The 27,326-nt window shown below is 45.1% G+C and overlaps 1 protein-coding gene across 1 annotated transcript in view; it reads right to left on the bottom strand.

Annotated features, from left to right (window-relative positions):
* Positions 1-4,229: 4,229 nt before the first annotated feature.
* The window catches only part of Enoph1 (enolase-phosphatase 1), a 29,821-nt gene continuing 6,724 nt past the window's right edge, over positions 4,230-27,326 (bottom strand). The window contains exons 2-6 of the mRNA XM_041671152.1: positions 14,381-14,482; positions 13,069-13,271; positions 10,530-10,662; positions 6,947-7,070; positions 4,230-5,588 (exon numbers count right to left, since the gene is read on the bottom strand). Coding sequence (XP_041527086.1) covers positions 5,452-5,588; positions 6,947-7,070; positions 10,530-10,662; positions 13,069-13,271; positions 14,381-14,482 — 699 coding nt within the window. The 3' untranslated portion in view covers positions 4,230-5,451. The remainder of the gene's footprint in view (positions 5,589-6,946; positions 7,071-10,529; positions 10,663-13,068; positions 13,272-14,380; positions 14,483-27,326) is intronic.

Raw genomic sequence — 27,326 nt, forward strand, 5'->3', positions numbered from 1 at the left:
TGCATCCAGTATCTTAACCACTGGGCAACCTCCAGCACCTTAAAGATAGGGGCTTCTTGTTTGGTTGGTTGGGGTTTTGTTTGTTTGTTTGAAACTCTATGCAGTCTTGAATGTCCTGGAACTCATGGGTATATAGACCAAGCTGGCCTGGAACTCAGAGATCCTCCAACCTCAGCTGGGATTAAAGGTTCTCTTTGAGAGTTGGTTCCCGATATACCACTACACGGGGCTCTTTCTCTCAATTCCTTACTTTTCTAATTACTGCTTGTGGTGGTCTGAAAGAAAATGACCACCAACGGGAGTGGCACTAGTAGGAAGTGTGGCCTTATTGGAGAAGAATCACTATGGAGGCAGGCTTTGAGGTCTCACATAAGCTCAAGCTACACCCAGTGAGACAGTTCACATCCTGTTGCCTGAGCAACACGTAGAATGCTCAGCACCATGACTGCCATACCCTGCTATGATGATAATGGACGGAACCTCTGAACTGTTAAGCCACCCAATTAAATGATTTCCTCTATATGAGTTGCCAAGGTCATGGTGTCTCCTCACAGTAATAGAAACCCTAAAACAGAAGTTGGTACCAAAGACTTTTGTTTGGAGGAATTTGGACTTTGGTACTTTGGGTTAGGAAAGCAGTGGAATGGTTTCTGCACTGTTTAATGGGACATACTAGTAGGAGTGGTTTGAACTGGGGGGGGGGGCTGCTCAAGAGGTTTCAGAGAATTGGAGATCATTCTTGTGATAATTTGGTGAAGGAAGTGACTGCTTTTTGACCTTGTCTGAAGGCTCTGCCTGAGGCTAAAGTGAAGAGATTTGGATTAATTCTGTTGACAGAAGAAATTTCAAAACAGCCCAGCCTAGTATAGACTCTGCTGTGTGGTTACTAGTGGTAATTCTAATGAAGATTTATAAAGAAAAGGAGCAAGCTGAGCAAGAAAAAAATACAAGATGTTAGAACAATTTGAGGAGGAAAAAGAGCAGCAGGAAGCAGAATGGAGTTAAGACCTGTGTTCAAGGAGACAGTAGAAAAGAAAAGAGTTAGTGGTGACCTCCAGGACAACTAAGTTTCCAACTCTGGAAAAGGAATTAAAGAAAAGCTTAGGGACAGGTGCGGTGCTGCATGCCTTTAACCGCACTCAGGAGGTAGGCGCTGGCAAACCTGAGTTTGAAGCCAGCCTGGTCTACAGAGCAAGTTCCAGAAAGGCCAAGCTTAGACAGCGAAGGAAACTAGAAAAACAGAAAGCTGGTGGAGACGTCACTGAACAAGGGGGCCACGTTCCAGTCCCAGCAAGCAGCAGAACTTGGCAACTTTGGCCACATGGTTCTGGCTTTAGAGTCAAGAATAGAAGAAAGGAGTTAACTAAAGAAAGCCATTGAGGCCAGGCACATGTCAGGGTGTCCCTGAATGGAGGCCTAGGCGGTCATTGTGTGAAGCTGTGAAGGTGAAACCTGGGTTGCCTTAGAGACCCCAAGATGTTGGAGACGGTAAAGCTATGGGATCCTGCCAAGGAAAGCTGCTAACAAGGAATGGAACCAGCTCAAGAGAAAGAAGTTGTACCCCACAAAGTTGAAAGGAGCTGGAGATCTGAAGAGCGTTTTGACATCAGACATGGAGATGCAGAGTTTAAAGTTTGCCCAGCTGGCTTTCAGTCTTATTAGGTCCAGTATTTCCTCACCATGCTCCCTTCCCTTCTGGAATGCTAATGCGTATCCTGTGCCACTATATGTTGGAAGTATGTGATCTGCTTTTTTATTTTGATTTTATAGGGGATTAGAGTTAAGAGATTGCATAAATCTCAGAAGAGATTTTGGGACTTTAGACTTTTAAATAAGTTTGGGACTATTATAGACTATGGGGACTTTCGAAGTTAGGCTGAATCATTTATGCATTATGATGTGGCTACATACCTTTGGGGGCCGGGGAATGGAATGTTGTAGTTTGAAAGAAAAGGGCCCCCAAAGGAGGTGGCACTATGTAAAATCTCAGCTGCCTCTCCAGCACCATGCCTGCACACCACTATGTCCTACCATGGTAATAATGGACTGAACCTCTGAACTATAAGCCACCCCAATTAAATATTTCTTTTATAAGAGTTGCTGTGGTCATGGTGTCTCTTCACAGCAGAAACCCTAAGACACTGCTATTAAACAATAACCCGTTCTGCCTTCTGCCTTCCCCCCTCATATTTGCAAGACTTTCCCCCTTATTCAATGCATCTCCAAAAATTATTCTTCCAGGATTTTCTTGATTAATTAGAAATAACTGTTTTCTTCAAGCATGTTCTTACATAGCTTAAAATATGCACAACTGTCCCTTTCATTAGCTTATGGTTTTATCATCATTTACAAATTAGTCCCATTTCTATGGCTTACATGAATTTGATTCTATTTTCGAGTCTGATACAAAATCTGAATCATCAACATAACATTTTTTTCTATTCCCTTCCCCCCTCATATTTGCAAGACTTTCCCCCTTATTCAATGCATCTCTAAAATTATTCTTCCAAGATTTTCTTGATTAATTAGAAAAATAACTGTTTTCTTCAAGCATGTTCTTACATAGCTTAAAAAAATGAGATACTGCTGGGCGGTGGTGGTGGTGCACACCTTTAATCCCAGCAATAATGAGGAAGAGGCAGGAGAATCTCTGAGTCCAGCCAACCTGGTCTACAAAAGAGGTCCAGGACAGCCAAAGCGACACAGAAAAATCCTGTCTCAAAAAACAAAAAATGAGCCAGGCAGTGGTGGTGCACGCCTTTAATCCCAGCACTCAGGAGGCAGAGGCAGGTGTATCTCTGTGAGTTCGAGACCAGCCTGGTCTACAAGAGCTAGTTCCAGGACAGGCTCTAAAACCACAGAGAAACCCTGTCTTGAAAAAACCAAAAAACAAAAAAATGAGATGGCTTGGTGGGTAAAGGTTTCTGCCACCAAGACTCATGACCTAAATTCAATACCCAGGACCCCAGATGACAAGAGAGAACCAACTATCACACTGTCCTGCCTTACACACTCACTTCACACCACATACAAACTCATATACACTTTCACACCACACACACATTCACATCAAATACACACATTCACACCACACACACACACTCACACCACATACATTCACACCACACACACACTCACACCACATACATTCACACCACACACACACACACTCACACCACATACATTCACACCACACACACACACTCACACCACATACATTCACACCACACACACACACTCACACCACATACATTCACACCACACACACACTCACACCACATACATTCACACCACACACACACTCACACCACATACATTCACACCACACACATTCACACCACACACACACTCACACCACATACATTCACACCACACACACACTCACACCACATACATTCACACCACACACATTCACACCACACACACACTCACACCACATACATTCACACCACACACACACTCACACCACATACATTCACACCACACACACACTCACACCACATTCACACCACACACACACTCACACCACATACATTCACACCACACACACACACTCACACCACATTCACACCACACACACTCACACCACATACATTCACACCACACATTGACATCATACTCACATTCGTATCAAACACACATTCACACCACACACAAACTTACACAAAAAAATTTTTAAAAAAATTAAAAAGAAAAAAACACGGTTATCAAAAGTTCCAAGAACCTTCACTTGGTGTAGGAGGTCCTTCTGTCTATGTGTTGCTTTCATTGGTTAATAAAGGAACTGCTTTGGGCCTATAGCAGAGCTGTAGGGGAACAGAGCTAGGTGGGAAAAACCAAAAGGAATGCTGGGAGAAGGAAGGCAGAGCGGGGAGACACCATGGATCTGCCCCCAGAGTCAGACATGCCAAAACTTTGCCGGTAAGCCACTGCCATGTGGCGATACACAGATTAATGGAGATGGGTTAAATTAAGATGTAAGAGTTAGCCAATGAGAAGCTAAAGTTAATGGGCCAAGCAGTGTTTTAATTAATACAGTTCCTATGTGATTATTTTGGGTCTAAGCTAGCTGGGACAAACAAGCGGCCTGCTACAACATTCACTCATACATGAATGCTTACTGCCGGAATTAAATACAAGTTGAAGCTAGGTAATGATTTTCATTTATAGCCTGTTAAAAGAGACATGTGTATCACACACTGAGTGCAAAAACTAAAAGTCCAGCTGTTCTGCTGTTCCAGGCTTACTTTCCTTTTTGCTTCTGGCAGCATGATGTACACTCCACAATCTATATGAAACTGAAAGAGGAAAATGCCTTTATTAATTAATTCCAGGACATGGACATGAAACCCTGTCAGGAAAGCATGGGGATAAACAATGCTGTCATAAAATGTACATCTAGCACATCCATTTCAGAGGAAATATTACACATTAGAGTTCTTCGTGGTGTTACACTGGTTTCAATAAAACATTTTAAAAATAGTCATTAACATATATTCAAGCTATGCTAAGACATAAGAAGGCAACTGTAAAACGGTGCTAACACTGGCAGGGGGAGCGGAGCCATCGTCACCTCAGCTGCTCCACGAACACTGCTCTAGAGGTGGACATGCTGCCTAGCACCATCTGACACCTGACTGACCAAAACCAATTTCCCTTCTCTGAGCAGAACCAATGGCTGTCTCGTGCACGCGGGAAGCGAGTCTGAGAACCAATGGCTCTGTCTCGTGCACGGGGGAAGCGAGTCTGAGAACCAATGGCTCTGTCTTGTGCACGCGGGAAGCGAGTCTGAGAACCAATGGCTGTCTCGTGCACGCAGGAAGCGAGTCTGAGAACCAATGGCTGTCTCGTGCACGCGGGAAGCGAGTCTGAGAACCAATGGCTGTCTCGTGCACGCGGGAAGCGAGTCTGAGAACCAATGGCTCTGTCTCGTGCACGCGGGAAGCGAGTCTGAGAACCAATGGCGCTGTCTCGTGCACGCGGGAAGCGAGTCTGAGCAGAACCAATGGCTCTGTCTCGTGCACGCGGGAAGCGAGTCTGAGTGCACAGTGTGATTCGAGTTCACAAGGCAGTCAGGGATTCCTCTTACGAATGCCTGTGAAGCACTTCCAGTTTTTAAAATAACAAGGTCTCTGGATAATAATTTCTCAAAACTAGCTTTCCATTTTAATAAACAATTTGATAAATATCACACATTTGATTTTCTTCTATCAAATACACTCTGGCCTTGGTAAGAGTTAGAGTTATGGTCCACACATAAAGCATCTTTACATGAATTTGGTTCTCACAGAACTGATACTTTGCTCACACATGTGCCATGGAAATTGATCTGAGCACACAGACATGTATATACACTTGCATATGTCTGTGTGTACACACAAGTAAGTTACTTTTACAATTAGAATAAAGCTAGACATTAGGGGGACAGTTTAGTCTTCCTCAGAACCTGCTCTATGTTGACGGCAGGTAGAGCTCACTGAAGGATGTGATGAGGTTGTAGTATGTTTTCTCATCATCTGTTAGTCCCGCGTTGCCGGGTCTCACCACCACAGCGACATGCACATCTGCTTCCTCAGCAGCACTGGCCTCTGCGAGAAGCAAAGGACAGGTGACAGGTGAGATGCAGCAAACCTGACACCTGAGACGAGCCAAGTCGCTGGAGAGAGATCAAGAAGTGAGTTGGGCCCTGGCTTTTCTTGCAGCTGAAAGACGGACACCTTGAGGCATTTATATCATTCTTTACATATATGTTAATTCTATGGTAGAAAGCACCTGACTGTACATGACGACAGAGAACACAGCTCATCCTGTACTGTGACTGACGAACGTAACAGGCCTGCTCTGGCCCATGCTCTCTATCCAGTCCTACATATTAGCCCCAGACAGCTGAGCTGTTTCTCAAAGGGCAAGCTGTAGGGTCTAACACCAATGAAGTAGACAGAGAACAAAGGCGACCTATGATCTAACCGGCCCAAAGAACACACTCTCACCTCAGGCCCCAGCATGCATGTCATGCCCCTGCCTAGATTCCACATCTTTTCTGCCTGACAAATTCCCGCTCTTCAAAATTCCACTCAACAGGACACATCCAGGGTCACCATCCCTGTATTACAGCAGCTGCGTGTGCCTCACCCACTATGCTCGCTGGGACATCACTGAGCTTATTACTGTTTACCCTCCTTAGACTGCGGGGACCTTATGATCAGGGACTAGGGCGGTGCTGGGCGGCAGGGAGGAAAAACAAGACCTGTCATATTAGCTCAGGAAGGCTAGGTGCTATAGTGGATATCTCTAATACACTGTGGCTTACATTCATCTCTCCATTTTATCTTTATGCAAAAGACAAAAGCTACCATCTGTAAAAGCATCTACTGTGTGCTAGGAGCCACAGCTGGATGAGAGACGTGTGAACAAATAGGATTCCTATCTTCATGCAGCTCCTGTTCTCACACGGTTCCCAACAACTCAAAATAACTTACACCGTTACCTCTGTCCCAGTCTACAGATATGAAGACTGAGCTAAGCAAGTGGTAGGCCCATAACTTTTCAACTGTCAGCCTGACTCAATGCCATACTTGGTTATATTGCTCCTGGGGAACTGAATTCAGGATCTCATGATTGCACAGCAAGCACTCTTAGCCCTGAACCCTCCCATAGGATGATGCGGACATCCACATATGAGAGAGCTGATCTACCGGGATGGTGATCTGCTCCCCACAGCTCTGGCATCACTTGGTCTCCATCAGGTGTTGCTAAGATCGGGGAGGTTGTGGGACCTTCAGGAAAAAGGTGGTGTAGGCAGGAGAGGGTACGGTCCAGACCTGCTTTGGTCTCCTGTGCTTCCTGATCTTTGTGTGAGTTGACACAGCGACCATGAGAAAACCAAACCTCTGCTCCCGCCAAGCTGCTTCCCTCACTACTACGTACCAAGCAGCCGGCTCCTTACCTAAAGTCACGTCTGTGAGAAACAAGATGTTGCTGGTTAAACACCCGATGCTATCTGCAATCTTCCGGTAACTCTCGCTCTCCACTTTGTGTCCAATCTTGGTATCGAAGTGGCCGTCAATAAGCTGGAGAGAACGGGAGGAACTACTCAGTACACGTACACGTGCGAACCACGCCCACTCACAGCCTTCTGAACTGCACGCCAGTCACGGAGGCGTCATTCCATAAAGGTTTATGGAAATAAATACTTGGAAGAAATCTACTAGTTCAACCTATGCTTCATTTGGTTGTCATTGGCATTGTTTTATGCCCCAAATCCTTTAAATATGCATGCCCTGTAACACTGTTTCTATTCAAACTACTTCTTGGACTGGGTTTTGCTCCAGATGAAAAAGAAGGTTGTGTCTGGGCGGTGATGGCACATGCCTTTAATCCCAGGCAGAGGTGGGTAGATCTCTGAGTTCGAGGTCAGCATGATCTATAGAGCGAGTTCCAAGACAGCCAGGGCAGTTATACAGAGAAACCCAGTCTCATAAAACAAAAACAAAAACACACAAAAAAAAATAACAACAACAAAAAGAAGGTTGTGGACAGTGCCCTCTGATCCTAGCCGAGTGTTTTGGCACCTGCCTGCCATCACAGCAGTTCTAGGCCAGCAGGAGGTTCACTACCAAGGCCAGCCAGAATCACACAGCACAATCCAGGCCAGCCAGGGATTCACACCCAGACCCTGCCTCAAAAACCAAAGAGTGAAAAGATATCTCTAGCCAGAACCCTAGTTATTACTCTGCTTTCAAGAAACTTTCATTACTGAAGCCAAGGCTGGCCTTGAACCTGAGCTCCTCAACATTCCCAAGTGCTAGGATTACTAGTAAGCACAGCCACACCCAGCTTCATTTCTAATTTCTAGTTAACACATCTTTGAACACTACCCTTGAGGTCTTAAACATAACTAAAATGCTTGCTAATTTAACCAATAGTAATTAAAGTAAGTTTATATTTATTTATTTAAATATTTTATTTATTTATTATGCATACAATATTCTATCTGTGTGCATATCTGCAGGCCAGAAGAGGGCACCAGACGTCATTACAGATGGTTGTGAGCCACCATGTGGTTGCCGGGAATTGAACTCAGGACCTTTGGAAGAGAAGGCAATGCTCTTAACCACTGAGCCATTTCTCCAGCCCGTAAGTTTATATTTAATAGGTTCAGCTTCAACTGTCTGAGTGTCTTTTGCCAACTAAAAACAGGTTTAACAATCAGAAACAAAAAGGTAATCCTAAGGTATGAGGACCGGGACTTGAGAGGCCAGGGTCTCTCTTGTAGCTTCTGTATGCTACACAGTCTAGACTGGCTTCTGGGTGGTCCCTGTCTCCTTCCGAGCACACTGTAAAGCTGGGATAACAAAGGCTGCTACCATGTCTGGCTTTTTAAAATGGGTTCCAGGAATTGAATTCAGATCGTCAGGCTGGCCAGGCAAGCACATCTACCTGCTGAGCCATCTCACAGGCCCCCGGGGTTGCTTGGTTGGTTTATTAACTATCAGATCGTCAGGCTGGCCAGGCAAGCACATCTACCTGCTGAGCCATCTCACAGGCCCCCGGGTTGACGATTAAAAGAGTTGAGACCGATTTTGCATACTTATTTTCTCTATTTGCCTCACATGGTAACTGGAGAATGAGACTTTCACTACTGAAATCAGTAGGTAATTATCGTGCCATACACAAGTCGACCTAACTGCCCATCTCAATGGACAGAAAGTTTCTGTCTGTATTTGGAAAATAGCCACCGCTGATCAAAAGATCTCATTACTGGTTTTATATCTACTATAAAAAACAAAAAGAACATATACTGAAATTAGAATATGCCATTATCCAAAAAAAAAAAAAAAAAAAACCTGTACCCTACATACCGAGGATGGGCCCAGAAAATATTAATTTTAGAGATGGTGGCACAGCTGAGTGGCAGAGCACCTCCCTAGAAACCTTGGTGGTTACACCTCAGCAACTGCCCTCCAGAAAGTCATTGGTTAATTATAATAAAGAAACTGCTTGGCCTCATATGTTAAAACATAGGTGGGTGGAGTAAACAGAACAGAATGCTGGGAGGAAGAGGAAGTGAGCTCAGACTCGCCAGCTCTGCTCTTTGGAGCAGAGACGCCATGCTCCCCTCTCCCAGGCAGAGGCATAGATAGCTCTGCTCTCTGAGGCAGACGCATGAAGCTCAGACCCAGGATGGACATAGGCTAGAATCTTTCCCGGTAAGACTGATGCTACACAGATTATTAGAGACGGGTTGATCGGGATATGAGAATTAGCCAGTAAGGGCTAAAGCTAATGGGTCAAGCAGTGCTTAAAAGAATACAGTGTCCATGTAATTATTTCAAGGCATAAGCTAGCAGGCGGCCGGGGTGCTGGGGACGCAGCCCCGCCACACCTATTACTACAAAAAGTGTGTGCCGTGAAGCTTGGCGTCTACATGGTGTTGGAGTCAAACTCAGGTCCTCCGGCGTGCACAGCAGCACTTACCAGCTGAGGTACCCCAGCCCTAGAACCCACGTTTAAACAAACTTCTGGTGATCTTGCTCAAGAAAAATTTAAGAGGCTTCTATTTCAAAAGCTGCTACTACACGAAACAGTTCACCTGCAGAAAGCCATGCAGAGCCAGGGTCTCTCAGAGGCCCTGGTAAAAGAACAAAAGGAACCTAGTTCGGTCTTCCCTCAAGGGCAGACTTGGCAAGGTCCAATCTGGGGCTCTAAGCAGGGCCTCAAAGGAGTTGTGGTCTCTGTTCCTGGAAACTTGACTTTCCCACGAGACTGGAGTTATCAGTCCCAAGGTGGCTGTGCTCAGTCCCTGGCACATCTAAGACATCCTGTGTCCCCTTGTACAGTGTGCTTGATTAACTCCCGACCAGCACTGCCCCATTTTCCCCCTTGCAAGCTGTATGTAAGATGCGCTTGCCGTGTGAACCATCAGCTTGTGCAGGACCTCCTGACCCCAAACTTTCCCAGCATCCCATTTTCTCATCCCCCTACTCACTTCTAAGGAACCTGTCACTGATGGATGACCTGTGGCCCAGGTCATTCACCCCTCCACTCAAGGTACCTTCAGTTTCCCACATCTTTTCCCTGTCTAGCTGCCGATGGAGCTTACTCAGTAGGTGCTTTTCACTAGTCGATATTTCATGTTTTGACAGTAGCAAACAAAAAAATCCAAGGGTGCTGGTTAGTTTGTCAATTCGATACCAACTAGAGTCATCTTTGAAGAAAATAAAAAAACAAAACCTCAATTAAGGGATTTTCTCCATCAGATTAGCCTCTGGACTTATCTGAGGAGCATTTTCTTGATTAGTGCGTGGTACCACCCTTGCGCAGGTGGCCCTCAGATGCGTGAACAAACAAGCTGAGCAAACCAATAGAGCAGCCCTCATTTGCGGTCTCTGCATCAGTGCCCACCTCCAGCTTCCTGCTTGAGTTCCTACCCTAACTCCCCAAATGACTTTGTGAGAAAGTGTAAGTCAAATAAAACCTCCCCAGGTGGCTTTGGTCATGGTATTCAACACAGCCACCAAGTAACCGACCTCAAGGATATCCCCTTCTGTGGAATGCCCAAAGAGCAGCTTCTGAGCCTCCACACTCCCTGAAGAATAGATGTACACCTTCATTCCAGCCTCTCTCCACCTTCTGACTGCTGGGACCACATCTGCAAAGAACCTGGAGGGAAAGCAGCTAATTACAAAGCAGAAACACCATGGAGCCAGGTGAAAATCAGAGGATACGCAGTCGCCATGCCTCTCTGCCCTGGCATGAACAGTAACCTGAGAAGCCACTCCATGAGACAGGAAACTCCTGTGGTCCTAAGACACAGGTCACTGAGTTCCAGGATCACAGATTAGAAGCAACAAGTTTCATGGAGAGGATAGCACTTGACAATAGAAAAGCATGAAGAGATGAAATAAGAAAGTAATTAATGGGCAGACACAGCTCAGATGTAAGAGCATTTAGTGTTCCTCTCCCAGCACCCACATGGAGGCTCGCAAACGCCTGTAACTCCGTTCTAGGGAATCCAATGCCCTCTTCTGACCTCCATGGGCACCAGGCATGTGTGTGATGTACTTACAGACGTAAGTGTGTAAGGCCAAAAACTTACACAAATAAATAATAAAGTTAAGAAAGTGACTATGTTTTCATTCAAGGAGCTAAATATAAATAAACACCATGAACAATATTATTGCTTAATTGATGCAATTTGTAAGAACAGACTCATTTACCTTCACTGTTCTTTGAGAAGCCATGAAAATGCTTTCCTCCCCATCCCGCACATATGTTAAGAGTACTTCCTGCACATATGTAAGGGCACACCCTGGGACAGCAATGTTTCCTTTAATAGGCAGATCTTGTCGCAGACACAGACCTCTCATTTAACAAAACAAAATATAAAAAATACAAAAAACAAACAAAAAAACAGGCAGCTGAAAATGGCCTTCAACCTGAGGATTTACATAAAGCAACTGACTAAAATCCTTTAAAAAGACCCTCTCGGGTCAGCTGGGTGTGGAAGCACACCATAAAGTCCAGCCCTGAGAAGGCCGGTGCAGGAAAATCCCAGGGTGAAGCTATGTTGGCTAGACTCCAAGTCCAGGCCTAGGATATACATATGATGAGACCCTATCTTTAATATTTGTACCAACTGCGTGTGTCTCTGTGTGCATGTACATGCAAGTGCAGACACATACCTGCACACACCAGCACATGCCATAGCACACATATCAAGGTCAAAGGTTAACCTGCAGAAGTCATTCATCTCCTTCCACAGTGTGGCTCCAGGGACTGAACTCAGGTTGTCGGCCTTGGCAGCAAGAACCCTTGCTTACTAAGCCATCTCACTGGCCCACAACTGTTACCATTTGTTGTTCAGTCTCAGCAATACAACGCTTGGCAGGAGAACTAGCAGAAATCCCAAACTGAGACTCCGAGATTATGAAGGTGCTCAAAGAGCAGAGGAGGTAACAGTGCCAGGGACTAACTCAAAGTAACACGGTTTCACAGGCTTACTTCTCTCTCTTTCTGATGTTTATTATTTTATATGTTTGACTGTTTTGCATGCACAATGTATGTATGTGCCCATGGCAGTCAGAGTGGGCACTGGGTCTCCCAGGACTACTAACTGCCCAGCCGACTGCTGAGCCCTCTCGCTTCTCTCAGCAGCAAAAAGCATGATGGCTAGAGAAGTGACCCCCAGCGCTGTCATCGAGTGTTGTCACTGGTGTCACTGTGTGCCTGCCACAGGGTGGCTGTGACCTGGTTAGCCCACAGAAGGCTCAGGAAGGCCAGCTCCCAACACCACACCAGGATGAATTAAAAAACAGAACCAAAGTCTTTCACCTCCCACAAAAGCACAGATCTGGGGGACACAGCTTCCAGGGGAAAAGAAAACAACTCATTAGCTACAATGAGAGCAACATCAATCTGACCTTTCTTGAGACAGGGTCTCTCTATGTAGCCTTGGTTTGCCATGCCTAGAACCTGCCTGCCTCTGTGGTGATATTTTGCTTGTGTTTTAACAAATCAGGCTTGCCTGAAGATCAAAGTACAGAGCAAGAGGCCAGGGGACGGTGCACACACCTTTAATCCCAGGACTTGGGGGACAGGGGCAGAGGGATCTCTGTGAGTTCAAGGCCACCCTGGGCTACACAAGATTGAATCTGCCTAAAAGAGAAACAGAGCTCACACAAAGGTGATCCCAGTACTAGGGAGGTGGAGACAGGAGTGATATGATGGGGTGGAGAAGAATATAAGGCGGGAGGAGACAGGAGCTCAGTGCAGTCTGAGGACAGGACCAACCCTATGGTCTGAGCATTGGTAGAAGTAAGAACTCTAGTGGCTGCCGCTCTGCTTCTCTTGTCCTTCAGCTTTCACCCCTGATAGCTGACTCTGAATTTTTATTAAGAACAATTGGAATTTGTGCTTCATGCCTCTGCCTAAGTGCTAGGATTTAAAGGTGTATTATCACACCTAGCAACTTTATTTTTACTAACTGTGCAAGTTACGCGGGAAAAAGAGGAAGGGGGGGGCTGTGGATCTGAGGCCTGGGAAATGGTTTAGCGTTAGAGCACATACTCTGCCTTCATGCGGCCCGCTGCGAAAGCTGCCTTCCACATGTGACCCTGCAGCTGTTTGAGCGCCGTGGTCTTCCGGTCATGAGACATCTGCCAGTACACATTGTCCACCACGGCCTGGATCATCCGCTGGAGATCATCCACTGCATTTCCAGACGCCACGGGGATCGGGACAGCGCCATCCAGGTGTGCATCTTCCTCAGCCTTTAAATCAGAAACAAATCAACTCTGTTCATGCATATATTTAAAGAGCCTTACACACATATACTTGCACACACACACATACCCATGCATAGTTATATTAAAAAAGATAGAGCAAAACCAGGCAGATCAGTTTTCTCCGACTATCAATTATCCTGAGAACTGTTAAAAATTATTCTTAAAGGAATGATCTGGCAAATATGGATCACTAGGTATAAAGCACTTGCCACTAAGCCTGATGACCTGAGTTCAATCTCTGGGGGACCCACATGATCAAAAGGAGAGAAATGACTCTCTCAATTTGTGCTCTGACCTCCACAAGTGAACCATGGCATGTGTGTATATAGATGCATGCATGCACACACGCACACACATACACATAATTAAAAGAAATGCATATACAAGGACTCTGTAACAATGTAATGCATTATCTGAACATGAAATATGTATGTATGGAACATTTTTGAGACAATAAAAAGATGAAGGGGATTATTTCACACTGACCTCACATTATCCAGAAAACTCAGCAAACCCAAACACTGCATGATTCAATGGATGTTACAATTATTTCTAAACCTAACTTCTCACCATAAATAAAAGACCTGTTTTTTAGAGAGCATTCCACAATCCAGTGTAGGAAAACGGCTGGTGGGGGGCACACACCATGAAGATCTTTGCCACTGACGCCAGCACACCATGTGGAAGGAAAAAGTACAGACTGACTGGAGCAGCAGAGTGCAGTCTGGTTGAGAAGTCTGGCAGAGAAGCATGATGTGGGGACCTGTGAGGCCGTTAGGGGGTAGTTTCATGCCATGAGATAGGACAGAAGAAAGTGACAAGGTGCTGTCACCTGGTGATATCAATGAGATGTGATGACTCTACCAAACCTCTTGGACTCCACCAGAAAGGCCCAAGTTTATAAACAGCCTCTGAGAGAAGCAACTCCACAGACGAGTTGCTATGACTCGCTTGCTTTATGACACGCTGTGGATGGCTAGGCCCACAAGGCCCTGCAGCTTCCACCCCTCAGCATCCAGGGCACTGACTGACAGCGCTCACAGCGTGTTCCCTCCACTCTGAGACTCTGGGATGTGGAAGAGGAGAGTCCTGACCTGTTTCCTCAGCAGGCTGACATCCTGCTGACACTCCTCCTCGTCCCAGTGTGTCTGCAGGTACTCCTTGACATTCTCTTTGATGTACGGAAATAAGGTGTCCTGGGGAAAAAGGTACGACAGGAAGAAAAAGAATGTTATTCTTTAAATTGTACCATGTAAGCTGTGTTTTATAATCTCATCTAACAACTTCAGCAGTGGAATCTCAACGGAAATCGCTGCTGTGGGTCTCCCAGTGGGACACAAGGAGACTAACACAGGGACACTAGAGCAGTAACTGGCAAGCTGGTCCTGCTTCCATTTATGAAGATTTATTGAAATTCAACCACAATCATTTATTTACATTTATTTATCTGGCTATTTGGGGGCCACAATGGCAGAGCTGAGACCATGTAGCCCAGAAAGACCAAGTTCCCCAGCTATTTATGCAAATCTGCTAACTCTCAGACTACATGTTAGACCATAAATTCTTTCTGTTTGCTTGCTTTATTTTTGTTTTGTTTTTTATTATTCATTTTTATTTTATGCGTATGGGTGTGGCCCTTTGTACGTATGTCCAGAGGACACCAGGTGCTCTGGAACTACAGTTAAGACATTGCGAGCTACCATGTGGATGCTGGGAACGGAATGTGGGTCCTTAGCAAGAGCAGCAGGTGCCTTTAACCACTAACCCTCTCCATCCTGAGGCCGGCTCAGACATCTGCTGGATGGTAAGCCATGACAATGTAGGAGAGGAAGTGGCTTTCTTGGTTCGGATTCCTAGAGAGCACTCTACAGCAGACATGCAGCAGGCGTGAGGCCCTGCACTTGTGAGTACACACTTGGGAGACTGAGACAGGAGGAACGGCCCCAGAGTGAGCTAACCTCAGATATATAGTGAGTGAGTTCCAGGCCAGTATGGTATACAATGCGAGACCCTGTCTCAAAAAACTAAAAAACCAGCCAGGCGGTGGTGGCGCACGCCTTTAATCCCAGCACTCGGGAGGCAGAGGCAGGCGGATCTCTGTGAGTTCGAGACCAGCCTGGTTTACAAGAGCAAGTTCCAGGACAGGCTCCAAAACCACAGAGAAACCCTGTCTCGAAAAAACCAAAAAAAAAAAAAAAAAAAAAAAAATCAAAACTAAAAAACCAAACAGAAGACAAAGTTATATGCAAAGCAACTCATTAACAAATAATATGCCAGTAACTCATGCACTGAGACTATAATCTCTCATTGATCAAAATGTTATTTATTTGGGGGCTAGGCTAAAGAGATGGCTCCACAGTTAAGAACTGGCTCTTGCAGAGGACCCGGATTTGATTCCCGAATCCACATCGGTCTCACAACCAACTGTGACAAAGACCCGAGGGACCCCACACCCTCTTCTGTCCTCCCAGAGAACTTGCCAGCATGTAGTGCACAGACATGCATGCAAGCAAAACACCACATAAATGACTTAGTTTTTAAAGTATTGTTTGGTGCAGAGGACTGAACCCCGAGCCCTTAGCCTGCTAAGCAGAAGCTCTACTGATACACTAATAACTCTTGGATCCTCTTTAGTTAACATGTCTAAACATACATGTATCTCTTCAAATTATATTCCGGCACATGTAGCAGCTTCTTTCAATCGTCTACTATTATCAAGATATGGTAATGCTTCAGTAGGGAGTGGACAAGTGGGTTACAAAGAGAAGGCCCAGCCCCCACTGCCAACGAGCTCGAGGAGCTGCAGGTGCAAAGGTTTTCCTGCAGTGCAGTGGGGGAACCAGCCAAGTACAGTGGGCACCGTGCAGGTTCAGGGTGAGGTGGTGCAGCCAGTCTTCGGAAGAAATCCAACCTTGAGTGCAGAACCCATGTGCGGTATATCCATGCTGCAGAGATCTTGTATTTTAAGTGAGACTCTATAATGAGTTAAATTCAACAAGCCTGATTAAATTCACTCTGTTCATTAAAAACTCGCCTTCTTGAGATGGGGCTCACTATTGGGCCTAGACTGGCCTCACATTTGCAATCCTTATGCCTCAGCCTCCCAGATTATAGGTATACAACACCATGCTTGGCTAAAAGGTACTTTAATTTAATAAATTCTACAAAAATAAGAAATACACAGAGTTTGGGGGGGGGGATATTTTGCTACCTAAGTTTGCTATGTCGTCCAGGCTAGCCTAGAACTCCCGTCCATGTGCCTTGACCTAGTGAGTACTGGTACTATAGGCACTATAGTACTACAGGTACTACAGGCACAGGCTACCACACCCAGCTCACATACTCTCATTTTGGCCTAGAAAAGAAACCAAAGGAAAATGGTAACAGAACCAAACAAAAATTCTAAAACTATTAACTCAAAACCCTTGAGTGTTCTGGGAACTTCTACGGAACCTGAAAAGTCAAAGTACCTTCACAGAACACTAAGATGTTGATATTGTCAATAATAAAGAAAACTTTATAGACAAGTTAGCAGAGTTTCAGTCACCTTCAAACAAGTATTAATAGTTTCTGATAAATTTTAGGATGTCACTGCCTTCGCCCCTCCCTTCTTTTCTTTTAGTGAGAGTATGAATTGGGTTTTCCAGAGGCCACAGATGTACCACAAAGACCAAAGACAGATATAAGAACCCAGACATCAGGGCTGGAGAGGTTAAGAGCGCTGGCTGCTCTTGGAGAGGACCCATTCCCAGCTCTCACGTGGTGGCTCACAACCACCTCTAACTTCCATCAGGGGATACACTACCCTCTTTGGGGCTCTGCATGCACACTGTACACACACATTCACAGATAGAAAAATTCAAGAATCCAGATATCTTCAATAATAGACGTTCAAGGAATGTACAAACATGCACTCCTTTTATTAACCTTAATGTCACATCTAAATCAACCCCACTTTCCCAAAACGCAGGGCACATCTCAAGGATGAGGAGGCAGAATGTGCTGGGAAATGCCATGAACAAGATCAAGCCAGTCAAAAGTCCAACATTGGTGGGGGAAGGGTACGCCAGAATGCACACCCAGCAAAGGACCTACTGGCTGCTGGCTGCAGGGGAACAAGGGGGTCATTTTTCCTTGGGGATATGGGCACTGGCAGGTTGCCCACTGGTGTGGGAAGTCTTTCTGTATATGTATTGCTCTTATTGGTTAATAAAGAAGCTGCTTTCAGCAAAGTAAAGCTAGGCTCAAAGAAATATACAGAGATAGTAGGTGGAGTCAGGAAGAAGCCACATAGTCCCACCAGAGACAGATGCCAGAACTTTACACAGTAAACCACAGTCACATGGCACAAAGATTAATGGAAATAGGTTAACTTAAGATATAGGAGTTAGCCAGAAATACACTTAAGCTATTGGCCAAACAGTATTGTAGAGGCCAAAAGAGTTTGGGACTTGTTTCTAGTTTATTCAAGGTTACTGTGCTCAAACAAAGGTCCCACCTAGTTGTAAATCAGAGTTCTGCTCTCACAAAGCTATTGTCAACAGGTGTGGCTAGTTGCCAAACCTTGTGCTTCTGAAATAGGGAAGTAGTTGGTTCCTACTACAAGTCTAAGGATCCAACTAAATTCAGTTCCCTTAATGGAAACTGTAATGGATTAAGTAAAATGCGGATAATCCCCAAGTGGCCGCAGTAGGCCCAGTGGGCCATGAGACCTCGCCTCAGGTCCCAAGAGCAGCCACCCCAGGCAGGGATGGCACAATTTCTCAAGTGGCTGCAGCAGGCCACAAGTCCCAGCCATGTGGTAGGTGAGAGATCTCAATGGGGCAGTCAGTCCCACGAGAGGCAGACTGATGGCAGGCCAAAAGACCACTCCACAGGTCTCCGAAGGCAGCTGGTCCAGGGCAGGGAGCTGTATGGCGGGTAAGAGACAGCAGGTGAGGCTGGATATTTAGTGGGTTATGGAGGGGAAAGGTGTTGAAATAAGAGCAGTGGGGCTGCGTTCCCAGCACCCCGGCCGCCTGCTTGGCTAGCTTATGCCCAAAATAACAACACACAAACTGTATTCATTTAAACACTGCTTGGCCCATTTCCATCTAGCCTCTTCTAGGCTAATTCTCGCACCTGGACTAGCCCATTTCTTATCATCTGTGTAGCACCGGTCTTACCAGGAAGATTCTAGCCTACGTCCATCCTGGGTCGGAGCTTCATCGCATGCATCTTCCCGGGAGCGGGGAGCATGGCGTCTCTCTGAGGCGTCTGCTCCCGAGAGGAGAGCTGTGGAGTCTGAGCTCACTTCCTCTTCCTCCCAGCATTCTGTTCTGTTTACTCCACCCACCTGTGTTCTAACCTATGAGGGCCAGCCAAGCAGTTTATTTTTTTAACCAATGAAATCAACAGATTGATATATGACACTCCCACATCAGAAAGGGGAGAAAGGGAGAAGGGCAGAGAGAGAGAGGCAAAGAGAGACAGAGAAACAGAAGGGGAAAGGGGAGAAGTGGGGAGAAGGGAGAGACAGAGCTGCCTCTTCGACAGGGAGACAGAAAGAGACTCGGGATGCAAGCAGGAAGGAAAAATATGCCTGCCTCAGCGGACAGGGGTGGGGGGGGGGTAGGGGGGTGAGGGGGTGGGCAGGGCTTGTCTCTTAAAGGGATAGGACAGACCATTAAAGAAATCACTTGGGATTCTACCCAGGGAGTGGTTTGCCTACAGAATGTTTGGTCTAGGGTGTGAGTCTAGGGTGTGAGTGTGATGAATGTACCCTGTGACTTTCAATTGGTATGTCAATGCAGTCATTTGTTTTACTCCTACCTTTTGGTGTCGGGGTATATTAACCAGTTGGAAATTAAACACTGGCAACCACTGAAAAGTTCCCTACTGATCCTGTCCTATAGGTTTCTGTATTTTATTATTTTTGTTCACGTCTTTGTACATTTTACTATATTCCTAAATTTCCACACCTCCACTCTGGAGAAAGGTATTTTTGTTGGGGCTGGCCCCCAACACAGTACTACAATTAATATAGATTTATGTGTGATTATTTTGGGACTCTAGGCAGCCGGGAAATGAACAAGCAGCCTCCCCCAACTGCCCACTGTTCCAATTTCTGTTGCTGTGATAAAACATTTTGACAAAGACCAACTTAAGGGAGGAAGAATTTTTTTTTAAAGACTTTATTTTTTATTATGTATAGTGTTCTGCCTGCATGTATGCCTGAGGACCAGAAGAGGGCACCAGATCTCATTACAGAGAGTTGTGAGCCACCATGTGGGGGTGATGGGAATTGAACTCAGGACCTCTGGAAGAGCAGCCAGTGCTCTTAACCACTGAGCCATCTCTCCAGCCCGGGAGGAAGGATTTATTTGGCTTTTATGTTCAGGTCTCAGTCCACCATTGTGTTGGCTAGTTTTATGTCAACTTGAGGTAATCTAGAGTCATCAAAGAGGAGGGAACCTCAGTTAAAGAAATGCCTCCCTCCATAAGGTTCAGTAGCAAGCAAGTCTGTAGGGTATTTTTATGGGGGAGGTCCCAGCCCATTATGGGTGTTGCCATCCCTGCGCTGGTGATGGTGGGTTCTGTAAGAAAGCAAGTTGAGCAAGCCAGTAAGCAGCATCTTCCATGGCCTCTACATCAGCTCCTGCCTCCAAGTTCCTGCCCTGCTTGAGCTTCTGTTGTGACTTCCTTTTGAAGACAAATAAACCCTTTCCTCTCCAGCTTGCTTTTGGTCATGGTGTTTCATCATACAAGGGAAACCTTAACTAAGACAGCCATAGGGGAAGTGAGGACAGGAGCTTAAGCAGGAGCATGAAGCAAAGCTCTGGAAGAAGACTGCTTTGCTAGCTTCTTACACAGTCCAGGGTCACTGCCAAGGATGGTGCTGTCCAGAGAGCTGGACCCCACCCCCAATCAATCAATAATCAAGATAGTCCCCCTCAGGCCAATCTGGTCTAAGCAATGATAAAGGGCTTCTTCCCTGATGACTCTAGGTGATGTCAAGTTGACAAAGCTACCGAGGACACGCTGCTCCAGTGGCTGGCCCCACACCATTACCATGGGCACATGAGCAGCACTACATGGACCCTGTGGGATATTATTTTCAAAAGAGGAGAGAGAGATGATAAATAGTCAGGAAGGGCAAATGTTGGGGGATAGCTGAAGAGGAGAAATGGTAGATGGTGTGGGAGTCGGACCGACCTAAGACTTCTTCAGAGGCCCCAATGAAAAGACAAAGGGACAAAGGGCTCAGTGTCCTTGTCCAGGAGTGGATTTGGCAGGACTGGTTGAGGGCTGGAGCCAGCGCCTCAGAGGAGCTGTGGGCCCATATTTCATACAAAATGTTTACAGACAGGCTCTCTGGCCATGCTTAATTTCCAAGACAGCTGCAATCCTGCCAAACAAGCTAGCCACCTGACAAAGGCCAGGATGTATGGCTCCTTCTCCTCTGTTAAAACGTAGATGGCCTGGGGAGAGGTGTTGTTGCCAAAGCTGGTGACTTAAGTTGCAGGTGTTTCGGTAGCCCCACGTCCCCTGAAAAGAGAATATTAATGGGTATCCACCTTGGCTTACCTGGGGGATAAAAGGTGTTTGGTATAATAAATGCGGGTAGATCTTCAGGATGGATAATGCCTGAGATGCCCTTCCAAGATGGCTGTGTGAATTGTGTCTCGTTAAGGAAAAATAGTTTCTATGTTGGGGCATACCAGGCCCTGACACAGGAGTGGACTTGGCAGGACTGGTTGAGAGCTGGAGCCAGTGCCTCAGAGGAGTCAAGGTTGTGGCTTCTGAAGACCCACCTCTTCCTCCTTGGCTGTGGTTATCAGTTCTAAGGCAGCTGAGTCTGAGACGTCCTGTGCTCTCTGCTGACACATTGTCTGATTTGGCTCTCTGCTGACCATGGCCATTTTTCCCTTGCAAACAGTATATATGATGCTGTACTTTTTAATAAATTTGCTTGACATAAAACAAAGTTTGTGCAAGATGGCCAGAACCCAGCATTTATAGACACACATACACACACACACACACACACACTATATATATATATATATATATATATATATATATATATATATATATTTCCCCCCTCTATCTTCTCATTCCCTGTCACCTCTCCATCAGGACTTTGTCACTGTTGGTCCAGCAGGGAAGAAGTAACTAAAATTGTTTATTAATAGATAAAATATTGCTTGAAAATGCACTCCTCTGCCAGGCAGTGGTGGTGCACTGCCTTTAATCCCAGCACATCTCTGTGAGTTCAAGGCCAGCCTGGTCTACAAGAGCTAGTTCCAGGCATAGCTACAGAGAAACTCGGTCTAAAAAAAAAAAAAAAAAGAAGAAGAAAGAAAAGAAAATGCACTCTTCTAACATGTTTCCCTAAACAAACATTTTTCATGTTGATATTCATATGAACAAAGTACTGAAGTTTACTGCTCCTCCTTAAAATGAAAAGTCCTTCGTCAGGTGTGGTAGAGCATGGACTTCTATGAGTTCTAGGCCAGCCAGAGCTACACAATGAGAGCTTGTCTCAGAAACAAAAGAGCAATAATAATAGTAATAATTAACAGGCTGGAGAGACGGCTCGGCCATTAAAGGCTGGGCTCACAACCAAAACTATAACACAATGAAAAGTCCTCTACTGCTCAGTGTTAATTCCAATATGATAAATACTTATGTAGGACTAGAGGTTAGACGTTAATCCAAACTAATTTCTACAAAGATACACCGCAATCAGAAAAGGCTCTCAGGCCTAGTCACCTGGTCTACTCAGTGTAAAAATAACAGGTTTTCAAATATATCCATACCACACCAGAGTGCACAGAAGGCCCTGAAAATATACAATCCTCTTCCTGGCAAAGTGGGATCTCTGTGTCTTATGTAATTAGAACAGGTCCTCCAGGTCACACGGCATCAGCACACGCTGCCATCATGTATGGGTTCTCTGTGTCTTATGTAATTAGAACGGGTCTTCCAGGTCACACGTCATTAGCACATGCTACCATAATATATGAGTCCTCTTATATCTTATGTAATTAAAACAGGTCCTCCAGGTCACACAGCATCAGTACATGCTGCCATCATGTATGGACTCTCTATGTCTTATGTAATTAAAACAGGTCCTCCAGGTCACACAGCATGAGCACATACTACCATCATGTACAGAAACAAATGCACACCTTTCCCGATCCCACCTCCAGGACCAGTACACCCAGTGTGCTGCAGGTGACACTGCCTGCTCACTTCATGGGGCCCCTCCAAAGCTTCTGAGCCACAGCACTAACGAATGGACACACACGCATACACATACACACACACTATACTTTCCCCCACACACACTACGCTCTCTCTCTTTCTCTCCCACACACACTACACTCACATACACATACAAATACACATGGGTACTGTGCAGAAAACTGAAGTTACCAGTAACAGCCATGGAATAAAGTTAGAATATCTAATAGTTAATAGATCAATATGAACAAAACTGTTTTCTTGGTGTGCATAATTTTCCTTAAGACCAAAACAAGGGTCTGGGTATGTATTAGAAATCTGGGCAGGTGTGCGTGTAGTGGGGAAATAGTGGGGTCAGAAGTTTGCAGCCACTCTTCTCGGAGAACTCCCAGAGAAGAGGTGCAAAGTGTGAGATAATTGTAAACTTTTGGAGAAAGCCTGAAACGCTAGAGACTATTTAAACCAACTTCTCATCCATCGTGCCCCCATCCTTACCTATAAAGCCTCCCACCCCATGGTGGGATAAACAGAAAGCTAGAAGGCAGAGTAAAAAGAAAGACACCCAGCATGTTTGCATCATCTAGAGGCCATGTGTTAGCTATCTGTCTGTCCTACTTGGTGAGAAAGTACTACTGTACAGCAGAGAAACAGACAGTGCATTCTGAAGATTTCATCCATTCTTGAACACTTACTCGGTTTCTATGTGAACATAAAATGCCTTTAAGGTGCTTACGGAAATGGCCAATAATTAATTACACCATATACCATTACACATATATAACACTCTAGAACATGCCTTCTAAAGCTAGCAGTGGGGCTGGGGACACACAGGGTTGAAGTGTAAGAGGCCCTGTGCTCCATACATCCATGTGTATGTATGCATACATGGGAGCCGGAAAATGGCTCAGGGTTAACAACACACATTATTCTTTCCAGAAGTCCAGAGTTCAATTCCCAGAATCCACATTAGACTGCTGGACCACCTATAACTACAGCTCCACGAGATCTGATGCCTCTGGACTCCATGGACATATGTGTAAGCGTGCTCACACACACACACACACACACACACACACACACACACACACACCAGTCATATACCCTCCCTCCCTCTCTCACACACCCCTATACACACACACACACACACACACACACACTATTAAAAATAAACAAAAAAAAGGGGGGCTGGCTCACTGGGTGAAGGCACTTGCCACCAAGTCCAGTACCCTGGGACCCATATGGTGGGAGGAGAAAACTGGCTTCACAAGTATCTTCAATCATATACAAACATGCAAAGTACCTATATGTAATAAAAAAAAAGTTTAGCAAAGAAACGGAAGCCAGGTGTGGTGGTACATGCCTTTAATTCCAACAGGGGAGGGGGACCAGACATCCAGAACAAGGCCAGGCTGGTCTACTTAGAGAGACCTTATCTCAAAAGAAAATTAAACTGAAAAAGCTAGTGCTTAATACACAATCCAATGAAATGTTCAGGCCTAAAAAGTAATTCCAGAATGATCATAACTTTTAATTTTAGTTATAACACATTTGCTGGCAATTTCAAAATATTCTAGTATGAAAACCATGATGCTGTTAACCCTGGAGCCTACAAATAAACCTACGTGTTTTTAGTGCACCAGACGTCTAAGGGATTTAGACTTAGCAGCACACAGAACAAAAGGTTAGGGGCAGAACAACAGCGGAGCGGCAAAGTGCTTGTCTAGCATGTGCAAGGGTAGGTTTAATCTCTGGGGGTAGGGGAGGCTGGAAATCTTTATGAGAGTGTTTGCTTTTCAGGGAACTATGATTAACTCCACTAAGTGCTGACGGAGATACCGTGCAAACAGCAATCTATATTATTCCACGCAGCTCAATGACAGCTCATGGAGCCATTAAGACAACGTTTCTGACGATCTAACTGTAGAAGCTGCCTCGTAAATGTTTAGAAGTCAAAATATGGATGTGCTTTATGGCTGTGGTTGTTTTAATGAAAACATCACAGGATCAATAAAAATAAAACAGTGGCTGCAATATTTATTCAAGTTCTCTTTGAAGAAGATGGGCGACGAGAGATTCCTCCTAGGAACAGTGTGCAGCTACTTAAAGAAAGTCCATTAAAGTCTTCCAGGGGAACCAGAGAGGACGAGTGATAGAGGCTGAGACCTCAAGAATTGTTGACCCAGAACATAAGATAACACGGGCAATACTAAGAGGCCACAGTCTCCCTAAGATCAAAGGAAACGGGAAATGAAATGGCTTAGTGGTTCTTAAAAACAAATCAATTTTCAAAGCAAGAAATAAAACACAATACCAAACGTAAAACCCTGTTGTGGGCAATATAAAACACAAAGGGAAGGAGAACGGCTCTGGTAGGGTGCCCTCTGGGTGGGTCTCCCTACCTTTGCTCCACCTCCTCCTGCTGCTCTAAACCAGTGAGTGGGTGGTGGGGAGATGGGGCGTTTTCTTCAGTGTTGTGGCAACTAAACTCACTCAGTGGGTCACCAAAAAAAGAAAAAAGTCATGAATGAAGGGGGACTGGTCAGAAGAGGCAGGGGTTTAGCGAGCGTAGGGAAATGGCAAGAAAGGGTTATGGAGAGAGAGTATGGTCATAGTACATACATGTATGAAACTATCATAATGAGCCCATACTTTATAATTAATATAGTCTAATTAAAAACTTTGGAAAGATATAACTTCATCTATCTTTCTTTTTAGGCCAAGGTCTACTCTAGTGCAGGCTGAAATGAGCTTCAACTCTCCTAATCAACACCTCCCTAACCTGGTCTCTGGTACTGGGAGTACAAGTGAGCATCCATACTGCATTCTGTGTTCCACAGCATGTGTGTTGTGTGACAATGGTCTTATACTTTATAAAGATGGGTCACTTGTTTGAATAAAACGCTGACTGGCCAGTAGCCAGGCGGGAAGTATAGGTGGGGCGCCCAGAGTAGAATTCTGGGAAGAGGAAAGGCTGAGTCAGCAGTCATCACAGAGGAAGCAAGATGAGAATGCCTCACTGATAAAGGTACCAGTCATGTGGCTGGGGCTAACACAGACAAGAATCATGGGCTACTTTAAGATGTAAGAATTAGCTAATAAGCCGGGCGGTGGTGGCGCACGCCTTTAATCCCAGCACTCGGGAGGCAGAGGCAGGCGGATCTCTGTGAGTTCGAGGCCAGCCTGGTCTAGAAAAGCTAGTTCCAGGACAGGAACCAAAAGCTACAGAGAAACCCTGACTCGAAAATCCAAAAAAAAAATAAAAAATAAAAGAATTAGCTAATAAGAAGTCTTAGCTAATAGGCCAACCAGTTTATAATTAATGTAGACCTCTGTGTGTTTCTTTGGGGCTGAACGGCTGCGGGATCGGGCAGACAGAAACTCTGGCAACAAATGGTGCCAACATGGACAGCTAAATCCATTAAAACCTGAGAGTTTAGGAAGTAATTCTAGACACACACACACATACACACACACAAAAACAGTTAAGCACAGCTTCTTGGTAGCAGTATTTTCTTGGGTGGGCTCTGTTTGCTAGAGGCAAGTGCGTCTCATTTAAGACAGGGTTCCTGACTCAGCTTTAACTGCAAAAACCTTGAGCTGTGTTAAGAGGACCTGCCAGCAAACACTTAAATGGTGTTTTATGAATAGCTGAGAGCATGCTTCTAGGTGGTGGCAGGGACCTTGAAACTCTATAGAGTTCTGGCAATAAACATGGCTCCCACCAGTACCTCTGTCATGAAGCTAGACTCTGAGAAAGCTAAGGAATGGGGTGGAGCCAGTCATCAAAGCCACGGCTTTAATCCTAGCCACATGGCCTAGCAAGTTAAAGACTCATGTGGTCAGAAAAAGATTTACAGTAAATATAGATTAAAAGATGAAGAAAACCTCTAAAACGGTCACAGTGTGTTTAAAAAATATGTATTTTCTCTTGGGAAAGAAAAGAAAAAAATAAAGTCTGTTTTAAAAAAAAGAGAGAAAGCAAGTAGTTGAGTATGGTGGTACACACCTTTAATCCCAGCACTTGGGAGGCAGAGGCAGTCAGCTCTCTCTGAGTTCAAAAACAGACTGGTCTACAGAGTGAGTTCCAGGATAGCCAAAGATACACAGAGAAACCCTGACTCAAAAAAATAAATAAAAAGAAAAAGGTGTGTGGAGGGGGGGATGTTGTGGGACAATGGTCCTGTACTTTGTAAAGATCTGTTACTTGTTTGAATAAAACACTGCTTGGTCAGTAGCCAGGCAGAAAGTATAAGCAGGGTGACCAAGCAGGAAGTAGAAGCAAGCAACAAGACCAGGAGATCTGGGAAGTGGAAAAGTTGAGTCTGCAGTTGTAACCCAGATGCAGAGGAAGCAAGATGAGAATGCCTTGCTGATAAAAGGTAACAACCCATGTCACTGATACAGACAAGAATTATGGGTTAATGTAGGATGTAAGAGTTAATAAGAAACCTGAGCTAATAGGCCAACGAGTTTATTATTAATGTAAGCCTCTGTGTGTTTCTTTGGGACTGAATGGCTGCAGAACTGGGTGGAACAGAAACCTCCATCAACACATGTGTGTACCAGTCAGGAGTCTGTTCTTTCCTTCATGGGTCTTGGGGATAAACTCAGGTCATGAGGATTGCAGGCAAATGCCTTTACCCAGTGAAGCATATCACCAGCCCAAAACATGTAATTATAATAGAGCACAAAACTGATAAAGTTTAACTTTTAAAAAGTCAATCCATGTTAACAGCAACATGCCTATAATCCCAGAACTTGGGTAAAGGCCAAAGAATCAGGAGTTTCAGGTCATCCTTGGCTATGGAGGAA

Source organism: Microtus oregoni, unplaced genomic scaffold (assembly GCF_018167655.1).
Source record: "Microtus oregoni isolate MIOR12 unplaced genomic scaffold, Mior012 000021F_ref0000039, whole genome shotgun sequence".
Taxonomy (NCBI): domain Eukaryota; kingdom Metazoa; phylum Chordata; class Mammalia; order Rodentia; family Cricetidae; genus Microtus; species Microtus oregoni.